Here is a 19,076-nt window from a genome sequence, read left to right as displayed (position 1 = left end):
CCTATTTGGAAAATGACTAACACCAAAAAGGGGGTAGGGGGAGCAAAGAAGTATGACTGAAGAGGTAGACCGAAACTACCACATACTGTGTGAAAAATGCCAAAAAGGAGGTAAAGGGATATGGCTGAAAAGGTAGAGCATCTGTATAACAAGCATCAGGTCCCAGGTTCAAAGTCGTTACCCCCCCCCCCCGCCCACACACACACACAATCACTACAGTTATAGGAAAATAAGAAAATACTTGAAGAATCCTTTCTAAACATAAGCACTTATTCAGGTATTTTTCTCAGTTCAGAATATACATCACATCAACTTAAATGAGAATGGGTTTTACTTTTTATATTCTGGAATACTTTCATAATAAATGTATATGCTCTATTTTATATAAATAGGAAAAAAGACCTAAGAGTTTAGCATGGGCAACACAGTATAGAATTAGGTCAAGCATCCAAATCTAAATATACTGAAATGATATATACTCAATGGTTTTAAAGTGTATGCTTATCTGTTTATATATAAAATATAAGGGTATGCCTGGAATTCCTGATGCCAGGAATACCTGATAAATGGTTATCATTCTTAACTACATTTTGTTGACAGCTCTTTAAACTTGCAAAAGAATGGCAGCCAAGGCTAAAGTGGGTCCAACAGCTCTTCTTTCCCTAGCCCTGAAGAAATTGTGGCCTTTATGGCTTGTACAGAACCATAAAACCAGAAGAGCTTCATAAATTGGCTTCCACTAGAAACTTTTGATAGTTAACATGTTAATATTTTAAAATATCTTAACATTACCTCATTTTGAAAACTACATCTATTTATTTTAAGAAGAGACCATGATTTTTCTTATTGTAAGTCATTTATTGTAATATAATTTACAAACATCTTGCTGTCTTTAGTAATTCAAACAATGAAGCAGGTTTCTTCTGACAAAGACAGCAATAAGCTAAAAACAAAATCAGCTTGCTGAATTTTCCTTCTTTACCTGAAAAACAAAGTACAAGTAAAAATCAAACAGTAGAACATAATTATGTCAAGAAAATAACTCATCTACTTGGGGTGGAAAAAACTGAATTTACATATCGATGTCCCAGTGGTTCTCAAATTTTGGTCTATGGGACTATTTGTGAAATTTATAATTTGGTTATGTCTGTTTGGTTCTCTTTATCTGTACAGTACACAAGATTTTCCAGAGGACACATGATGCATGGCATCACAGCAACATAAACACTGAGGCTAATGAAAATGTAAATATCCTCCCTCAAATCAGATATTAAGGGGTGCCTACAACATAAAGCTTGAGAATCATCAGTCCTCACTCACCCAAAGTTAATAGTTCACAATAATGTTACTGATCTATCCTTTTCTGCAGCATATTTAATGTGAAAAGAAAAAGTCAACTACCACCATCCATATGCTTCTACAAATTGGATCCTACAATAAACCTGATTGCCAATCTCAAATGTCTTTGTTACCTCCTTATGGCTAGTTTCTTTTCTGAAAGTGTATGGGGAATGTAAACTTTACCTCTTGTCTGAGGATGGAAGTTGGTTTTCATTAATCCCTGGTTATTATATTAGAAGAAAAAGACAAACACAAAACAAGCAGGTCAAGAAGCAATCCATATGAGTTAATCATAGTCCATGTCTTTACATGCTACCTTGAGAATAACACATAAAGATTTTACAAACAAACATTCCTTTAAAACCAACTCAACAAGATAAAAAGCTGTAGAGTCCAATCTGATTAGAAGTGATAAAAACATGTCCATGCAAGGGCTTGATACTCAAAAATGAGATGTGTATCTTTTGTCAGGTGTGCCTGTAGTCATAGCAACTAGAAGACTGAGGTAGTAGACTGAGGTAGTAGGACTGCTTAAGCGCAGGAGCAAGACCTACCTCAAAAAACAAATACGAACTTTTTAAATTCAAAAGGTAAATGACAAGGATCTGTATAAAATGGGCTTAAAGATGAAAAAATTAAAGAGATACATAGAAGGTAAAAGTTTTACAAGTTAATAACCAACTGGTGGGAGGTATGACTGGATAAATCCAAGACAACTCAGCACACATTTCATCTTGCAAAATACACTCTAGTGTATTTTTCTTACAGTATTAAATACCCCAGAGGGGTCAGGCATGGTGGTGCATGCTTTCAGTAACAATAACAACTAGGACAAAAAAAAAAACCTCACAGCCTATCTCAACAAAGAAGCTAGGTATAATCCAAGTGGCAATGGCCTAGCAAGGCCCTAAGTTCAAGGATCATACCCTTAACACTGCACCTACATACTCAATTTCTCAATAGTCAAGACATTTTCTAAAGGAGAGAAGCATGCTACCAAATGGCAACAATACAGAAAATTGAATAGAAACTGGGACTCTACCATCATTCAATAGTTCACAAACCCAAAACTAGTCTTCTATCTCAGAAAGTTTGGATTATAATGCACTAAATACCGAAGATAATTTCCAAATGATAATGAATTCATATTCTTGTTCCTACCACTTTAGGAAAATGAGAGCTCACCAGATACAGATCTCTAAACAAGAAAGCCAGCCTGAGCCAGTTTCCACTAAAACAATCAGAAGAAATCAAAGCAATCCCATCTTTACCAAATCTTTACATCCAAAGAGTTAGGACACACAATTCAGTAATGAATCATTTTCACCTTAATACAACACAAAGGCAGAAAACTTTTAAGCATCCAAATGTTAAACGAGCTGTCAGGAGAGAAGAGTAAAACCTTCTAGGGGCAACAACGTAGAATTACTTACAGAGCAGCAGCCCCAGAGATAATTTCAATCAGCTCCTTAGTGATGACAGCTTGGCGGGTGCGGTTGAATGTGAGAGTTAGTTTATCTATCATTTCAGAAGCATTCTTGCTGGCATTATCCATGGCTGTCATCCTGGCACTCTGCTCACTGGTAGTGGACTCCTTCAGGGAGTAGTAGATGATGTTGGCCAGGCTGTACTCTTGGTAATTTTGCAGCACATCTGAATCAATATCATCATAGACACTCATGCTCTCTGTTAAAACAAGCAATGAATTTTTTTTTGAAGTTATCTAGAATAAGTACAGAAGACTGACTGCATTAAAAATCCTTTTAAATTACCAAGCATATAACTTTACAGTAAGCTGAATGAAGCTGTTATAATATTTTCTACATGGTTTTTTTCTATATCACAGATGATAACATTTTTAGCAAAATATGTGTAAACAAAACACTGGACAGTCTAGTTTTAGGAAAGTGACATTTAAAAGAACTACTAAACTCAATGAGTATGATATCTTCTGATTAACAGTGTCACAAAAACATCAAGAACTTAATGAAATGTTATTCTCAAGAAAAGTTAGTGCCTGGTGGCTCACGCCTGTAATCCTAGCTACTTAGGAGGCTGAGATCTGAGGATCACGGTTCAATGCCAGCCCCAGCAGGAAAGTCCATGAGACTCTTATCTCCAATTAACCAATAGAAAACTGCAAGTGGCACTATGGCTCAAGTGGTAGAGCACTTGTTTTGAGCTGAAGAGTTCAGGGACAGTGCTCAGGCCCAGAGTTCAAGCCCCACAACCACTACCACCAACAACAACAAAAAAGAAAAACAGAAACTGATAAGAACTTCTGTTTTAATGCTACAGAAATTTAGCGTTTTTCTTGTTTGCGTCAATGCCAATTTTAAATCATTAGAAGTGGTCAAGCAGCCAGGCACTGGTGGCTTACACCTGTAATTCAAGAGGCTGTGATCTGAGTATTGCGGTTTGAAGTCAGCCAGGGTAGGAAAGTTTGTGAGACCCTTAAAACCAATTAACACCAAAAAGCTGTAGATAAGTGGTAGATGCTAGCCTTGAACACAAAAAGCCCAGAGGCAGCACTTAGGCCAAGTTCAAGCCCTAGGACCAGGACACACACACGTGAAGCACTATTGTATTTCATCAAATTTCAAATAGTATTGATCATAACTTCTCTCTATAATTAAAAAAAAAATCTTTTAGGCATGGTATTTCATACCTGTAATTTCAGCTCGTATCATTTGTGTCAGCTGGTAAATTCTGACTGTTTTCCTTAGTGAATTGATGTTTCACCTACACCCTCAGAATACTTGTCAGGCAACTACTTACCAGCACTTGCAATAGTATCAAGAGAAAAGATGGGTTTTTCTTCTGTCTTATAGGAAATAACAGACCTAGAAGTGATAAAAATCAAATGTAAATCTTGCAATAATTTTAAAATTAAGCATTTATTTTAAAACAGGAAAATACAAGAATTAAGAATTCTGAATGTTTCTTGCCTGAATCGATTGAAGATGATAGAGCCTTCATCAAACTCATATCCAGAATTTAATAATTCAAGAGCAATGACTGATGCATCTCCAAAAGTAGGGGGCTTTCTTCCCACATCTTTGAATGTCACCAGAAACTTGTCAGAATGAGTACTAGAAATCACATTAAACAGTTCAGTGGAATGCTTATGTTATCACCAAGGGTCCAGTTTTGGACCTTATCATACCTTATCATTCCTTTCTTTCAGTACAAAGAACTAAGGACTAAACGTTAGGCCTTCCTTATTTTACACTCTCTTTGCCTTTGGCTACTTTAAATCTGAACTAACGATTGTTCCTTTCTAACATTTCCAGTCTCTGATGATAGAGTCTCTGATTTCTTGTTTGCATTAATGCCAATGGCTTTGGATATTACCAATGTATTCCACAGTGGTGTGGATGAAGGAGAATCTAAAAACAAGTAAAATATATATGTACAGATACATACTCCCCCCACCCAATATATCCAGAGGAAAAAAACAAAATAAAAAAGCTTCTCTGAGTAAATCAAAAACATCTTGTACAGTTGCACAAAAGCCATATATTTACCTATGGAGAATGCCCCTGAGTTTATCACCAACTCCAACCAGCATGACCTCTTTTCCAGCTGCCGTGAGTGTAGCCACCTCATTTTTTATCAGTTTAGCAACTGATGAGTGAATAGCACCACAGAGTCCTCGGTCTGAGGACACACCAATAAGCAAGTGTTTCTTCTTATCTTCAGTTACCTTAATATCAGCTTTTTCATACAGAGCTGAAAAAAAAATATGATTTTTCAAATGCAATTTGCATTCAAGGTGCAATGATCTCAACCAAATTTACAAAAGAAGCCCATAGGTGGCTCAGCAGTAGAGTGCTTGCCTAGCATGCATGAGACTCTCGGTTTGATTCCTCAGCACCACATAAATAGAGAAAACTAGAAGAGGCGCTGTGGCTCAAGAGGTAAAGCACTCGCCTTGAGCTGAAGAGCTGAGGAACAGCACCCAGACAGAGTTCAAGCCCCATGACCAAGAAAAAAAAAAAAAAGTGCTGTAGTCAATATATTCATTTATGTTTAGGTGGCACTTTGACTAGTACATTCAGGAATGTCTGTGTATATACTCAATAACCCGACTGAAAACCATAAAGATTTAAATCTCTATCTAGGGAAGATTCCTAAGGGTCATAAATGGCCAATTTTCATATGTACTGACTCTAAGAAGTTTCTAAAACTAAAGAATAAAAAAAGTTAGAATTTGGGGCTGGGAAGGTGGCTCAGTGGTAGAGCGCTTGCCTTGCATGCATGAGGCCCTGGGTTCGATTCCTCAGCACCACATAAGCAAAAAGTAAAAAGCTGGAAGTGGCGCTGTGGCTCAAGTGGTAGAGCGCTACCCTTGAGCTGAAGAGCTGAGGGACAGTGCCCAGGCCAGAGTTCAGGCCCCATGACCGGACCCAAAAAATAAAAAAAAAGTTAGAATTTTAGAAGTACCTAACTCACCTAGACAGCAAGCTCCTACAGAATGCAGTCTTCCAGCATAAAACTAAAACATCAGAAACAAAGACTTACTGAGCTTCTCATCATCTGCCTATCAAGTTTTTAAAAACTTGTTGATACTTACATAATGAATGCCAATTTATTTTTGGGACTATCTGACCAACTTTGTGGGTCTGATGATCTCAGCAAAAGCTAAGAGGAAATTAAATAAGAATACGCTGATTTAACGAGGTGTAAGGCAGTGAGAATGGGGAGAAATCATGTCAATTTACCACATTGGGCTCTGGGCTCAGCTAGCCTCTTGGGAAGTAGCTATCAGGGGATCAAGGTTCAAAGTCTGCCTGGGCAACAAAAACTTGCACACACACAAAAAATCATCTGAATCATGGCTGGGTGTGTGGCACACATCTGTTAATCCCATTACTACGGAAACAATGGCTAGGCACAGTGATACGTGCAGGCCACCCCAGAAACATAGGTGAAAGCACACAAACTAAGCCAACCTGGGAATAAAGCAAAGCCCTACCCTCAAAATAGCCAATGCACAAAGGGGTTGGAGGTCAGCCTCAAGTAGTAGAACATATGCCTTGTAACAAGCACAAGGTTTTGGGTTGCATCCCCAGAACTACCAAAACAACAGAAAATGTGAAGGACCAGTGGCTACTCAGGAGGCTGAGATCTGAGGACTGTGGTTGATATTACCTGAAAACCTTGTGAGACTTATCTAAATCTAAATCAGATGCAGCTAAAGTGGTAGAATGCCATACTTTAACAGGAAAAGCCAAGTGAGAGTACCAGTCCCTGAGTCCTAGTTCAGTATTGGCACAAATACACACACATACAGATAGAGCAATGAAACAGTAGCATGTAGATGAAGGAAGGGGTACCAGGAATAGGATTATGTAAAGGCTTGAAAATCAAGATCACTTAACATGTTGTTGCAAATTGGTTTTAAGCAGCGAACAGCAGTAATAATTTATAACTTATTTATTGTGCCTGTGGGGTAGAGAGAAGACTGCAGGGGCAAGAGCAGAAGCAAGGACAGTACTTACATGATTAGACAAACAGATGGAAGGGACTTAGTTCTAATTAGAACAACCCTGTGGAAGACAGGAGCCAAGTGGCCTTGTAGCTATTTAACTTAGGCCTTTCCTCATAGGGCGCACTAGGATTTTCTTTACTATAAACTTTGTGTACATTTTTTTTTTTGGTAGTCCCAGGGCTTGAACTCAGGACTTGGGCACTGATCCTGAGCTTCTTTTGCTCAAGCACTACCACTTGAGCCACAGTGCCACTTCTGGTCTTTTCTGTTTATGTGGTAGTGAGGAATGGAATCCAGGGCTTCATGCATGCTAGGCAAGCACTCTACCATTAAGCCACATTCCCAGCCCTGTATACATTTTTCATAATAATGAATCTAAAATTCTATGAGGTGGCCTCAATTCAGCCATGAGATGGCATAATGCAAGAATTCAGAAAATATTATAACAAGTTAAGATAGGAACTTCCCAGCATTTTCAACTTTGCTTCTGAGACAAATTAATAATCAGGTATGAATCCATCTAAGAACAAAAACTAAAATTCCTTTTAAAACCATTGCATCACTTCTTTGCACCCAAAGACTAATGAAGAATGAGTGTTCTATAAGATGGTAAGGTAAAACTGTGTTTGAAGCTTTGAAAAATGTCAAGTATTGTAAAGTAGAAGGTTTGGTCCATGGAAGTGTGGTTCCAGTGCAAAGCGCAAACCTTGCGTGAAAAGGCCAAATGAGAACCTGAAGCCCTGAGTTTAAGCCCCAATATTTGCACAGAAAAGGATTAAATAAATAAATAAGGATCTTCACATGTCCCGCATAGTGGCACATGCTTGTATTTCCAGCTCTCAGGAGATCTTAGTTTGTGAACAGTCTAGGCTACATAGCAACTCCTTATTTCTAAAAAAGTTAAAAGTTTTCAGTTGCTTTTCTTGATCCTACATCATTCATTTTCTTAAAATACTGTCACACATCCTCTCCACCACCATTTAATCAATTCTCCACCTCAGAGTACCACTCTACTACCTGCCACCTCCAGAGTCCTATAACAACACAGAGGAGGTAGCAGGATAAAAGCTAGCATTTGTGTCTAATGCATTATGTTTCCAAGGTTTTTCATAGGACATTTAATATTAATATTTTGCGGTATATTTAATATTCCTAGGGGGGGAATCAATGTTTAATGTTAACATATGCAGTAGTTAATATACAGAATTTGATAACAAAGCAGTGTTTCACACACAGAGGCTGGTATCCATTGACATGTGACCTTGGGCAAATCACTTGCTTTGGAGGTGTAGGAATCCCAAGATTCCTACCCCCCCCCCCCCCCCGAGCTGCTATGCATGCATGTAAAGTGCATGCACATGGAGGATGTCACACAGCCAGTACTCAGAATGGGCCTGCCACTGGGTAAAGCAGTAGATAAAAGTCATCAGTAATTCTTACATTAAGTAATGTGTGAATGACTCTTCTCTTACCCAAAGATCCTATTCCATATACTCGAGCCGGCTTCAGCTCCCTCTCTGCACGGGAATATTTTGCTGCTGCTACCATTTTCATAGATTTGGTAATTTTCTGGATGTTTTTGATCGACTTCAGTCGCCTGGTTACTGAAAAAATGGAAGTGCTGCATTAAGACCAAGGAATTACAATATAATTTCATTTGTGAAGTCTGAAATTTTCTTCTAAAGTGCAACAACATAGAGCAAGCAGCATTTATAGTACAAATGAACAGAATGGCTAAGCCACTCTTAATGTCAATACTAGTACCAGTAAATAGATAAGACTATAGTTATTTAGACAGGATAAACAGCAATATGAGAGACCATACAGTATACATTTAAAATTAACTGATATTGGACTGGGAATGTGGCTTAGTGATAGAGTGCTTGCCTAGCATGCATTAAGCCCTGAGTTCAATTCCTCAGTACCACATACACAGAAAAGGCTGGAAATGGCACTGTAGCTCAAATGGTAGAGTGCTAGTCTTAAGCAAAAGAAGCTCAGGACACTGCTGAGTTCAAGCCCCAGGATTGGCCCCCAAAAAACAAAAACTACAACAACAAAAAAACTCCTGACATTAAAAATGGCTTCACCTGGGCTGGGAATGTGGCTTAGTGGTAGCATGCATGAAGCCCTGGGTTCGACTCCTCAGTACCGCATAAACAGAAAAAGCTGGAAGCGGTAGCTCAATGGTGGAATGCTAGCCTTGAGCAAAAAAGCAGCTCAGGGACAATGCTCAGGCCCTGAGTTCAAGCCCCAGGATTGGCAATAAATAAATAAATAAAAATGGCTTCACCTGTATATTCCATAACATTATATATACACATAATCATTTTTTCTAATTGTATTATTACTGGACACAGCATAGAATTAAAAAACCTGTTTCACGTGTTACCTCAGAGTTATCTTTTCAAAGAATAGATAGATTCATAGAACATAGATTCATCTTATCTATTTGACCAATAGACGATGAAGAAAGTGTCATACAAACTTAATTCTTCACAATGAACATATTTAGACAAACAAAATACTTACTATCTTTCAACGTCACCATCTTTCAAACTTGGATCCTGAGAATAAAGATTGTAAAAATATTTCAGTTCTTTTGAAACAGCTCCATTATAAAAGAAACATATTCAGAGCTAATGTTTACTTAATAGTTCATAAAAATAACCTATCAAATATATATGAATAGAAATAGTTCTATATTTAAATTCTCCAAGCAAATACCAAAGGCCCCATTTTACCTGACCTAACTCTGAGCATAAACCTTGCACTGGCATTGGTGATAGCAACTGTTAAGTGGTCTTTCCCCAACTGCATCCCTAGGCTTACATTATATCCAGGACTGTCTAACTATACTTGAAACTCAATGGAGCTGGGAAGGTGGCTCAGCAGTAGAGTGCTTGCCTTGCATGCATGAGGCCCTTGGTTCGATTTCTCAGCACCACATAAGCAGAAAAAGCCAGAAGTGATGCTGTAGTTCAAGTGGTAAAGCGCTAACCTTGAGCTGAAGAGCTCAGGGACAGTGCGCAGGGACAAAGTTTAGGCCCACGACTGACCAAAAAAAAGTTACAGTTCTCTCTTGTGGCTAGGAATGTGAGTTAGTGGTAGAGTGCTTGTCTTGTATGCATGAAGTCCTGGATTCCATTCCTCAGAACCACATATACAGAAAAAGTTGGAAGTGGTGCTGTGGCTCAAGTGGTAGAGCACTCACTAAAGAAGCTCAGGCCCTGAATTCAAGTCCCAGGACTGGCAAAAAGAAAAAAAGAAACTCAAGGCCAAGGTATGGGGTGTAGTTCAGTGGCAAAGTGCTTACCTAGCAAGTACAACACCTTCTGTTCAATCTAGCACCCAAAAAAGAAAAAAACAAATAAAAAACAAAAAACAAAGCTGGGCACTGGTGGCTCACATTTCTAATCCTAGCTGAAAGGCTGAAATCTGAGGATCCTGGTTCAAAGCCAGCTCACACAAGGAAGTCCATAAGACTTATCTCCAATTAAGCACAGAAAAAGCCAGAAGCAGCACTGTGGCTCAAATGGTAGAGTGTTAGCCTTGAGGAAAAGGAGCCCTGGGACCGTTATCCAGGCCCAGAGTTTAAGCCCCAGGACCAGCAAACAAACAAACAAACACAACCCCAAAACCCCATGCAAGGACACACTCATCTAAAAACAACTTTGACTGCATTAGTGCCTAGTAACTTTTAAAAATAATATTCAGAAACTAGGTGCCAGTAACTCATACCAGTAATCCCAGCTACTCAGTAGGTTGAGACCTGGAGGATTAGTTCAAAGCCAGATAAAGGTGGAAAAGTCTCAGAGATTCCATCTCTATTCAATAAGCAAAAAAATAGGGCTGAGGTGGTAAACTGCCTTCTGTGAGGAAGCAAGGCCTTGAGTTCAGGCAAACAATAGTACTTAGCAGCAGCCATACACTAATAGGGCCACACAGATGGAAGCACATTTTTGAAAAAAAAATTAGAGTCAATTTAATAAATCTTTAAGCTACTTCTGTGTTCATGCACTGGTTAATAGGATATTGTATGTAAACACACAAGAAACAACTCAAAGGTAAGATTCCTGAAAACATTTATATAAATTGAATCATATATTTGTTAAGTCTTGAAAGTCGAAATGTTACTACACAAAGTCAAAATCAGTGACTGAAATGTTGGTGAAAGATGAATGAGATCAATGAATGCTTGCTCCAGTGGGAAAAATAGCATGTCACGAGATATTATCTTTAATCTTTTGAATCCATCCAAAATACTGATGTGTCAGGAAAAGTACATGGGAGAACTGAAGACCCAGTAATTTGTGCATAAAGCATATGCTAACCCAACTATGTCTATCACAGCATTATTCACCATAGCTAAGATATGGAACCAACCCAGATGCCCCTCAGTAGATGAATGGATCGAGAAAATAGGGTGTGTGTGTGTGCGTGTGTGTGTGTGTGTGTGTGTGTGTGTGTGTGTGTGTGTGTGTGTGTGTGTGTGTGTGTGTGTGTGTGTGTGTGTGTGTGTGTGTGTGTGTGTGTGTGTGTGTGTGTGTGTGTGTGTGTACATACACAATGGAATTCTATGCTTCCATCAGAAAGAATGACACCATCCCATGTGTTAGGAAATGGAAAGACTTGGAAAAAATTATATTAAGTAAACCAGACCCAAAGCAACATAGGTCCCATGGTTTCCCTTATTTGCAATAACTAGTATATGTCTAGGAAAATCTTACCAGACAAGCAGAAAAGATTAAAAGCTATGTACATATGATCATGTAAGATGATGCTAAGTGAAATGGACCCCAAGACAGGAACACAAGAGGTTTTTTTTTTTTTTCTTTGTCACTGTTGTTTTTAATGTACTATGTGATTTTTTTTGTTTCTTTTGTATGTTCTACCCCCATGGTATAATCCTTGTTGTCACCGTATTTGATTCCAGGGCCCTGCAAAGGGATAGCAGAGGAAAAACAAAGGAAGGGATAACAATGCTCGATAGGAAATGTATTCATTATCTTATTCATGTAACTCTAACCCCTCTGTACAGTATCTTTACAATAAGAAAGTATTTTTTTAAAGGGATATGCTGGGCTGGGAATGTAGCTTAGTGGTAGAGTGCTTGCCTAGCAGGCATGAAGCCCTGGGTTCGATTCCTCAGTACCGCATAAACAGAAAAAGCTGGAAGTGGTGCTGTGGCTCAAGTGGTAGAGTGCTAGCCTTGAGCACAAAGAGGCTCAAGGACAGTGCCCAGGCCCTGAGTTCAAGCTCCACAACTGGCAAAAAAAAAAAAAAAAAAAAAGAATGTGCTAACCAAGGGAAGGTATTCTCTTAACAGAATTTTTGCAAGATACAAACAGTAGTTTTGAAAGATAATGTCATGCTCAGAGAGCATGAAAGACAGACAGAGCCTATGCGAGGCCCTGGGTTCAATCCTCAACATTACACAAGAAAGAAAAAAGGAAGCAAGGGAGAGAGGGGGAGAAAGGAAGGAAGGAAGGGAAGGAGGGAGGGAGGGAGGGAAAGCAAGAAAGCAAACATGCATGCATCCATGAATAGAGGGGAATTACAGACATGGGGCATAATTAAATATCATGTAAAGAATTTATTACTTTTAAATATTTCAAAGAAAATGTGTGTAAATACTATAGTATTTAGCAGGTAGGAAGAAAGAGATGAAGGTTTGTAAGCCCACAAGACATTTTCATTTTCAGATGAGAGAGTAAGTGATTACTGTCAAATGAGCTTGGAATACTGATAACATTCATAGCATGGAGATATGGGCACCTGTAGCATGCAGACAAGAGACAAGATGTGGGCAAACCAACGCACACAGATGCTTACAGGAAAAGGCAACAGTAAGAAGCTTTGCTTCTAAGTTAATGATTTGACTGGATGGTGCTGTCATAATGGTTACAGAGAGACTGGGTGGGATGAACTCCTTGGGGATAAGGAGTCTGAGTGAGAGATAGCAAGAAGGCTAGGTGGAATGTCCAATGAGAAATGATGGATTTTATATTTCAAGAGGTTTTGAAATACAGATTTGAAAACCACCAGTCACCATAGTTGTTGTTAAAAACTAACAAAGCCCAAACATAATCCCAATCATGTCAGATAGAACTAGAAGCAGAAGGAACACTTTCTACTTCTGTGAAACAAGCAGTAACCTAATGCTGACACCAGGAAATGAAAACTAGAGACTAAGGTCTTAAATGAACATAGGTGCAGAAATACTCAGTAATGTATGAACAAATCAAATCCAGCAACATATAAAAAAGCAATATACACCATTACCAGGTAGGACTTGCTCAGGTATGCAAGCTCATTTAATGTTCAAAATCAAACAGAATCACAACCACAAGTTAAGAAGAGAAACTGTACAACAAAAGGACACAAAAGTATCTAACAAAAATCTAACACCCATTCATCTAAAGCCTGTGAATAAACTTAAGAAACCTATGACAGTTTTCTCCCTAAGACTGAGAAACAGACAGCATTCTTGTTCAACATCATACTGGAAGTCAAAACCAAAGCACTAAGTCAGGAAGAGGAAGTAAACAGATGGGGAGAAAAGAACAAAAACAGAAAAAGAAAAAGGTTCTTTTGTTCACTAATGATATGATTGTCTATATAGAAAACCCAGAACCTTTCTAGAGTCAAAATGCAATTATATCCTACAAGGATGTCGGATATACGGATAATTTACATAAAAGTTAACCCTCAGTATTCAAAGGGTTTGTCTAAGGTTCCTTGTGTATACCAAAGGACATTCAAGTCCTTTTTATTAAATGGCATAATATTTACACAAATAACCTTCCCATATGCGGGGAGCATCGTAGAATGTCTTGAAAGCATAAAGTCTTTTTTTGTGTATATTTTTTAATTGTAAAAATACTGTACAGAGGGGAAGCATAAGTCTTAAGTTCAAAAAAGAAAAAAAGGAAAAAGTAAAGGAAAAAAGAAAAAGTACTACATTGATCTGATTCTAAGGCTTCAAGAACTGAAAAAAATATGCTGTAAGCTAGCAGAGGAAAGTAACAGTACAGCAGAGATAATAAAAATAAGAGAAAAGAATAAATGAACAATCAGCTCTAACAAGATAAGGAAGAACTTTAAATTATATGCTACTTGAAAGAAGACAGTCTGAAAAAGGCTACATATTACATAATTCTACTATATTACATGCCACAAATGACAAGTCTATAACAATAGCAAAGAAATCAGTGGTTGTCAGGGTTTTGAGAGGGGAGGAAGAATTTTTTGAGTAAACTGCCCTGTAATAGTGGATACATTTGTCCAAACTCATTGAACTATACACCAAAAAGAGTGAACCTTAATGAACTGTGAATTTTTAATGTTAATTTTTTCTGTACTTTACAATGTTATTAAGCTGGACATGGTGACAAGTACCTGTAATCCCAGCTACTAAGAGATAGAAACAAGAGGTTCTCCAATTTGAGGCCTGTCCAACAAAATTAAGGAGACCCTATCTCAAAAACGAGACAGAAAAAAGCAAGAGGGCTGAGAGGGAGCTCAATGGAAGAGTGGCTGCCTAGAATACGCAAGGCCCTGAGTTCACAAAACAACCCTCTGTACTGAAATCTTCATTATAATTTTTTAAATGCAAGTCAAGAAATGACGTGTATTTTACAATATCATTTTTATGATTGTGCATATTAGTAATAATTAAGTTTTAAAATAGGTCATAATCAAATTATTTTTAAAAAGTCTCCTGACTTACATAATTCTAGTAGTTATAAAGAAATAATTTAGAGGAAACATATTTGTAAAATATTAGGATTGATTTAAGAGTGGATAAAAATAAAAGCAGGGAAATATCAACAAATGGCTATTTCAGAGCACAAACTATTAGATATAACGATTGCAGTGCTAACAAGCTTTTCTCAGAATGGCATCAGAAAAGTATCACCAGTTACATCAGTTATTCACTGGCTTCTTTTTTTTTTTCAGTATAATGACTTTTTCACCCCAAATGCCAAATTGATAGGCCTTAACAATTGATGTTTAGCTATTATGGTTTTATGCATATACTTCAATTTAACTGACACAAGTATTACATTACAGACTAGCATATGGAACAAATATGGATGAACAAATGTTTTGGTTTCCATAAGCATTTCAAGTGAGAGCTAGAAGAGGAAGTGTCTTCTGATTCTTTATGCTAGAGGGGGTATGTGTTGTCATGTGTTTTGAAGCCCTCTTATGCACGACCTTCACTTAGCTCTAAAGATGATTGTGAAGTCGAAATTTTATTTTCCAAGGACAATCTGGCCATTGAATGGCTAGGCATAAATGGTCTGTCCTCTCTTTAGGACATAATCTGATACTGAATTTTGTACTAATAAGATTCTGCATTGAGAAGATAAAAGTTCTGCATCACTGTATCATGTCCTCTCACCGCAAGAAACCCTCAGATTATATGAGAAACTTGACATGTGTCAAATACAATGGATAGAGAATCCAATGGAATGTAAATTACCATATCTGCCATGATCATAGGATACTGTTAGATGAACAAATGTCAGTGGAGGTGTTCAAAGAAATTGCAGTTTAAGAGACTTATAGTTAAAGAATATATAATGCTGTGTAATATAAAAACTAAGGAAAAGGCACCAGCAGCTAGTTTCCAAGGAAAAGTCTAACATGTCTAATTCTGAAAATGAATGCTTGTGTTCAAGTCCATCATCTACCTCTACACTGAAAAGTGACTATGCCTCACTCTTTTTCTCCAAAACCTACCCATAATCCTTCTTCCTTTGCCATGTAGAATAACTGCATATTTCAGGTAGAAACTGTTTATACACTTGTTTTTTTCAAATACTAATTGAGTCAAGAGCATCATTTCTGCCACTGTGCTAAGTTCTTTGAGAATACCAAGGTAATACCCTTGCTAATCCAAAATGTGTCTATTACCTCTATTTAAGAGATGAGGAACCGGGGGCTGGGAAGGTAGCTCAGTGGTAGAGCATTTGCCTTGCATGCCTCAGGTCCTGGGTTCAATTCCCCAGCACCACATAAGCAAAAAGAAAAAAGCCGGAAGTAGCACTATGGCTCAAGTGGTAGAGTGCTAGCCTTGAGCTGAAGAGCTGAGGGACAGCGCCCAGGCCCAGAGTTCAGGCCCCATGACCGGATCCCCCCCCCCAAAAAAAAAGAGATGAGGAACCAACAGCTCAGACACAGAAGAAATGCACCCAAGAACACATCCAGGCAGAACTGTAGCATCAGGACCCCAGTGCCCAACACACACAGGCTCCAGAGTCTACAATTTGGCCTATGTACACTCTGCTGCTGCCTTGAGGTTTACATCTGTCAGCAAATGTGTATTCTCAGCTTCAGAGGACGACCTGCCTCTTCTCTCCTGAAATGCCAGCCCTCTTCTCTTCAGTACACAGAGTACGATTTATGCCCACTGATAGCTCCTTACAAAGCAATTTCATTTTAGAAAATACTGAACACTAAAGAAAAAGGAATTTATGTTCCCCAAATTTGAAGACAGCAAAACCAGGAACTCCTTTTCTCAAATTTCTCCTTGAAAACAGAAACATAGCAGTAACAAATGATATTTTCTTTTTCAAACTCCCAAGAACCAAAACAGATCCAAGGAAATGCATCTTAATAGTTTTGTGAGGGCAAAGTTATTTCTCTTCCCTTTCAAATCAATTCTGTGAAGTATAAACCAGTAAGATTTTAATATCTGAATAAAAAGGATAACTGTAGTGGGAAGAGAAAACCATTAGACACCAAGAGCAATGAAGACACCAAGAGCAGAAAGAGAGAACATACATTCCACAGTGGAACACTGATGCTTGAAGATCAGTATTTATAATCTGCTGATTTAAAAACCAACACTCCAGACTAAGGACTCTCACCTTTATTTGATAACTGAAATTTCAAATTTAGGTTCCTAACAGTAGCTGTCTGACTACCAACATTTATTTAAACCAATCCTTTACTAAAAGGTGTTCAAAATTATTTTACAAGTTGTTTTGTGCCAGTTCTGGAGCTTGAACTCAAGGTCTGAGAGTGGTCCATGAGCTCTTTTGCTACCACTTGAGCCACAGCTCCACTTCCAGCCTTTTGGTGGTTAATTGGAGATAAGAGTCTCAGAGACTTCCATGCCTGGGACTGGCTTCAAATAACTATTTTCAGATCTCAGCTTGGATAGTTAAGATTCCAGGGGTGAGCCACCTCACAACCCCAATAATTTGTATGTGTTTTTATTAAATGCTATTTCTAGAATTTGATGATTACGTCTCTGAAACTCTGTTTTTAAAAAATAGTTTTAAGGTTCTAAAAACCAATTTGGATTTGACTTGTTTCCAAAAAATATCCTGCAGATAACATTAATGCACAAGAAGGAAAGAAAAGGGCTGACATTTCTGAGCATCACTGCATGCCAGGAAACTCTCCAACCCTATTTGTTCATCAGTACATTTTAACACTTACAAGCTTGCCAACTGGTGCAGGATAGGCACTGCTCAAATGTCTGCTGATTGGCTTATGGGAAAAGGTCCACACCTGAGAATTCAACTACTGTTGGATTAATTCTCATGAATCTTCCTTCTCAGTATTAGGAAAACAATCTGACTTCTAAGGCTAACCCTCCATAATGTTTCCATATTTAATTTCCCCTTTATCTTGAAACTCATACATTGCTACAGATTCTTTGCTTAATGTAAGAATTGTTTCAGTCGATGCTTTTATAGTTCCTCCTTATGAAGTTGCATACAGAACCCGACTTCATTGCTGTAGCTCCTTAGAAATCCTCCACTCTGTAAAATCGAATTAATTGCTAGGATACAACCTATTTGCAAAAAAAAAAAAAAAAAAAAAAACCTTAGCTGGGGGCACAGAAATGGAGGGACAGAGGGTGAACAAATGCAGCAGTGCTACTCAACTAAACACTATGTTGAAAATGAACTCTAGAACTTGAGGGTGGGGACGAGAGGGAAAAACTGGGAGAGTGAGGGAAGGAGTAACACTGTCCAAAAGAAATGCACTCTTTACCTGACCTATGTAACTGTAACCCCTCTGTACACCACCTCTACAGTAACAATAAAAATATTTTTTAAAATCCTCTTTGCCTCGTGTAAGAAACTATTCCAGCCTATCTAACTTTAAAATATCCCATCCTGTTCAACTGTGCCGCCACCCAAGGACTTTTAATGCCATTCTTAGGGCTTCTAATACTTTTTTTTTTTTTTGGCCTCAGCGAACTAAGGTTAAAAGTCCACAAACGTGATAGCACTTTACACCTGAACAGCAGTTAACAAATGTCACTTAAAAGTCCACCTGTTGTTTCCTCCTTCTCAGGACAGACCTTGACGCTATTTCATGACCTTGCAGGCTCCTGCTTCCACCCAAGAATTTGGAGTCAGTGCTAATAGCCTAGTCCTTCTCCATCAAGAGACCCATCTTTCAAGTCTCGTCCGCCACCAGGCGACCACCAGCCCCCGAAGGTCTACGGCGTTCGCCTTCCTTTCCCCACTGCCCAGGAAAGCGTCTGCCACAGTGGGTGCCGGACCAGCGTGCACACGGGGCCGATCAGGGCTGCAGGGTCACCCCGACCAGCCCCGGAGGGCCTCGCAGGCCATCAAGGGCATGAAGCACAACCTGATTCTACCCCAGGCTTTCCTTAGTTGCCTGCGGACCCCGCTAAAGGCCTTCCCAACACTCGGTGCCCGGTATGCGGCGCAAGCTCCAGGAGGATTTGTGAGCAGGAGACCGCCCCGTCGCTAACTCCGACGACCGTCCCAGAGCGGATTCGGCCCCGGGGGACGCGGCGTGACCTCCATCCCTCGGATCACGGTTCCCGCCCTCGCACGCGCCCTTCCGCTTCCAAGCCGCTCCCCGCAGCCCGGGCCAACACGGCCTGGGCAGGACTCGGGGCCTAGCTCGGCCCTGAGGCTCGGGTCCGTCCCGCAGCACCCCCAAGCCGTCTCCCCCTGCCATCTGACTGAGCTCTCCCGTGCCTGGCAACCCTCCCGCAAGTTTCCATACCACTGCGACTGCAGGGCCACAGCAGACAGGCCGGCGACCCTCGTCCCAGCAAAGATGGTGGTGGCTACCTTGTTGAAGGTCGAGTAGGCGGGCCTTAGTGCGCATGTGCGAAGTCTCCCTCGACACGCCTTCTCTCCTCACTCGCCCTGTCAGTCTCGTTCCCTCCCGCCAGAGACCGGGAAGTCTCGCGAGTGTTGGAACCCAGCCTTTTCCCTGGACCCACCTTTTT

General features: G+C 39.3%; 1 protein-coding gene across 4 annotated transcripts; it reads right to left on the bottom strand.

Annotated features, from left to right (window-relative positions):
* Positions 1 to 837: 837 nt before the first annotated feature.
* Positions 838 to 18,974, bottom strand: Atp5f1c (ATP synthase F1 subunit gamma). 4 transcript variants are annotated; one of them, XM_069990318.1, is made up of 9 exons: positions 18,916 to 18,974; positions 9,368 to 9,402; positions 8,308 to 8,439; positions 4,869 to 5,073; positions 4,290 to 4,433; positions 4,120 to 4,184; positions 2,775 to 3,027; positions 1,525 to 1,561; positions 838 to 982 (listed from the first exon to the last, which is right to left on the bottom strand). In XM_069990318.1, the coding sequence occupies exons 2-8, from the start codon at positions 9,384 to 9,386 to the stop codon at positions 1,555 to 1,557; spliced, it is 825 nt and encodes a 274-aa protein (XP_069846419.1). In that variant the 5' UTR covers positions 9,387 to 9,402; positions 18,916 to 18,974; the 3' UTR covers positions 838 to 982; positions 1,525 to 1,554. The 4 variants fall into 4 exon arrangements, with proteins under 4 accessions (XP_069846419.1, XP_069846417.1, XP_069846420.1 ...); XM_069990316.1 differs by having other exon boundaries at positions 18,848 to 18,953; XM_069990319.1 differs by lacking the exon at positions 1,525 to 1,561 and having other exon boundaries at positions 18,848 to 18,953.
* Between the last annotated feature and the right edge of the window lie 102 nt (positions 18,975 to 19,076).

The sequence above is a fragment of the Dipodomys merriami genome, unplaced genomic scaffold (genome assembly GCF_024711535.1).
Source record: "Dipodomys merriami isolate MVZ:Mamm:240054 unplaced genomic scaffold, mDipMer1.0.p SCAF_4, whole genome shotgun sequence".
Taxonomy (NCBI): Eukaryota; Metazoa; Chordata; class Mammalia; order Rodentia; family Heteromyidae; genus Dipodomys; species Dipodomys merriami.
Note: the sequence above shows the minus strand (reverse complement) of the source record. Positions and strands in the feature narration are given on the sequence as shown.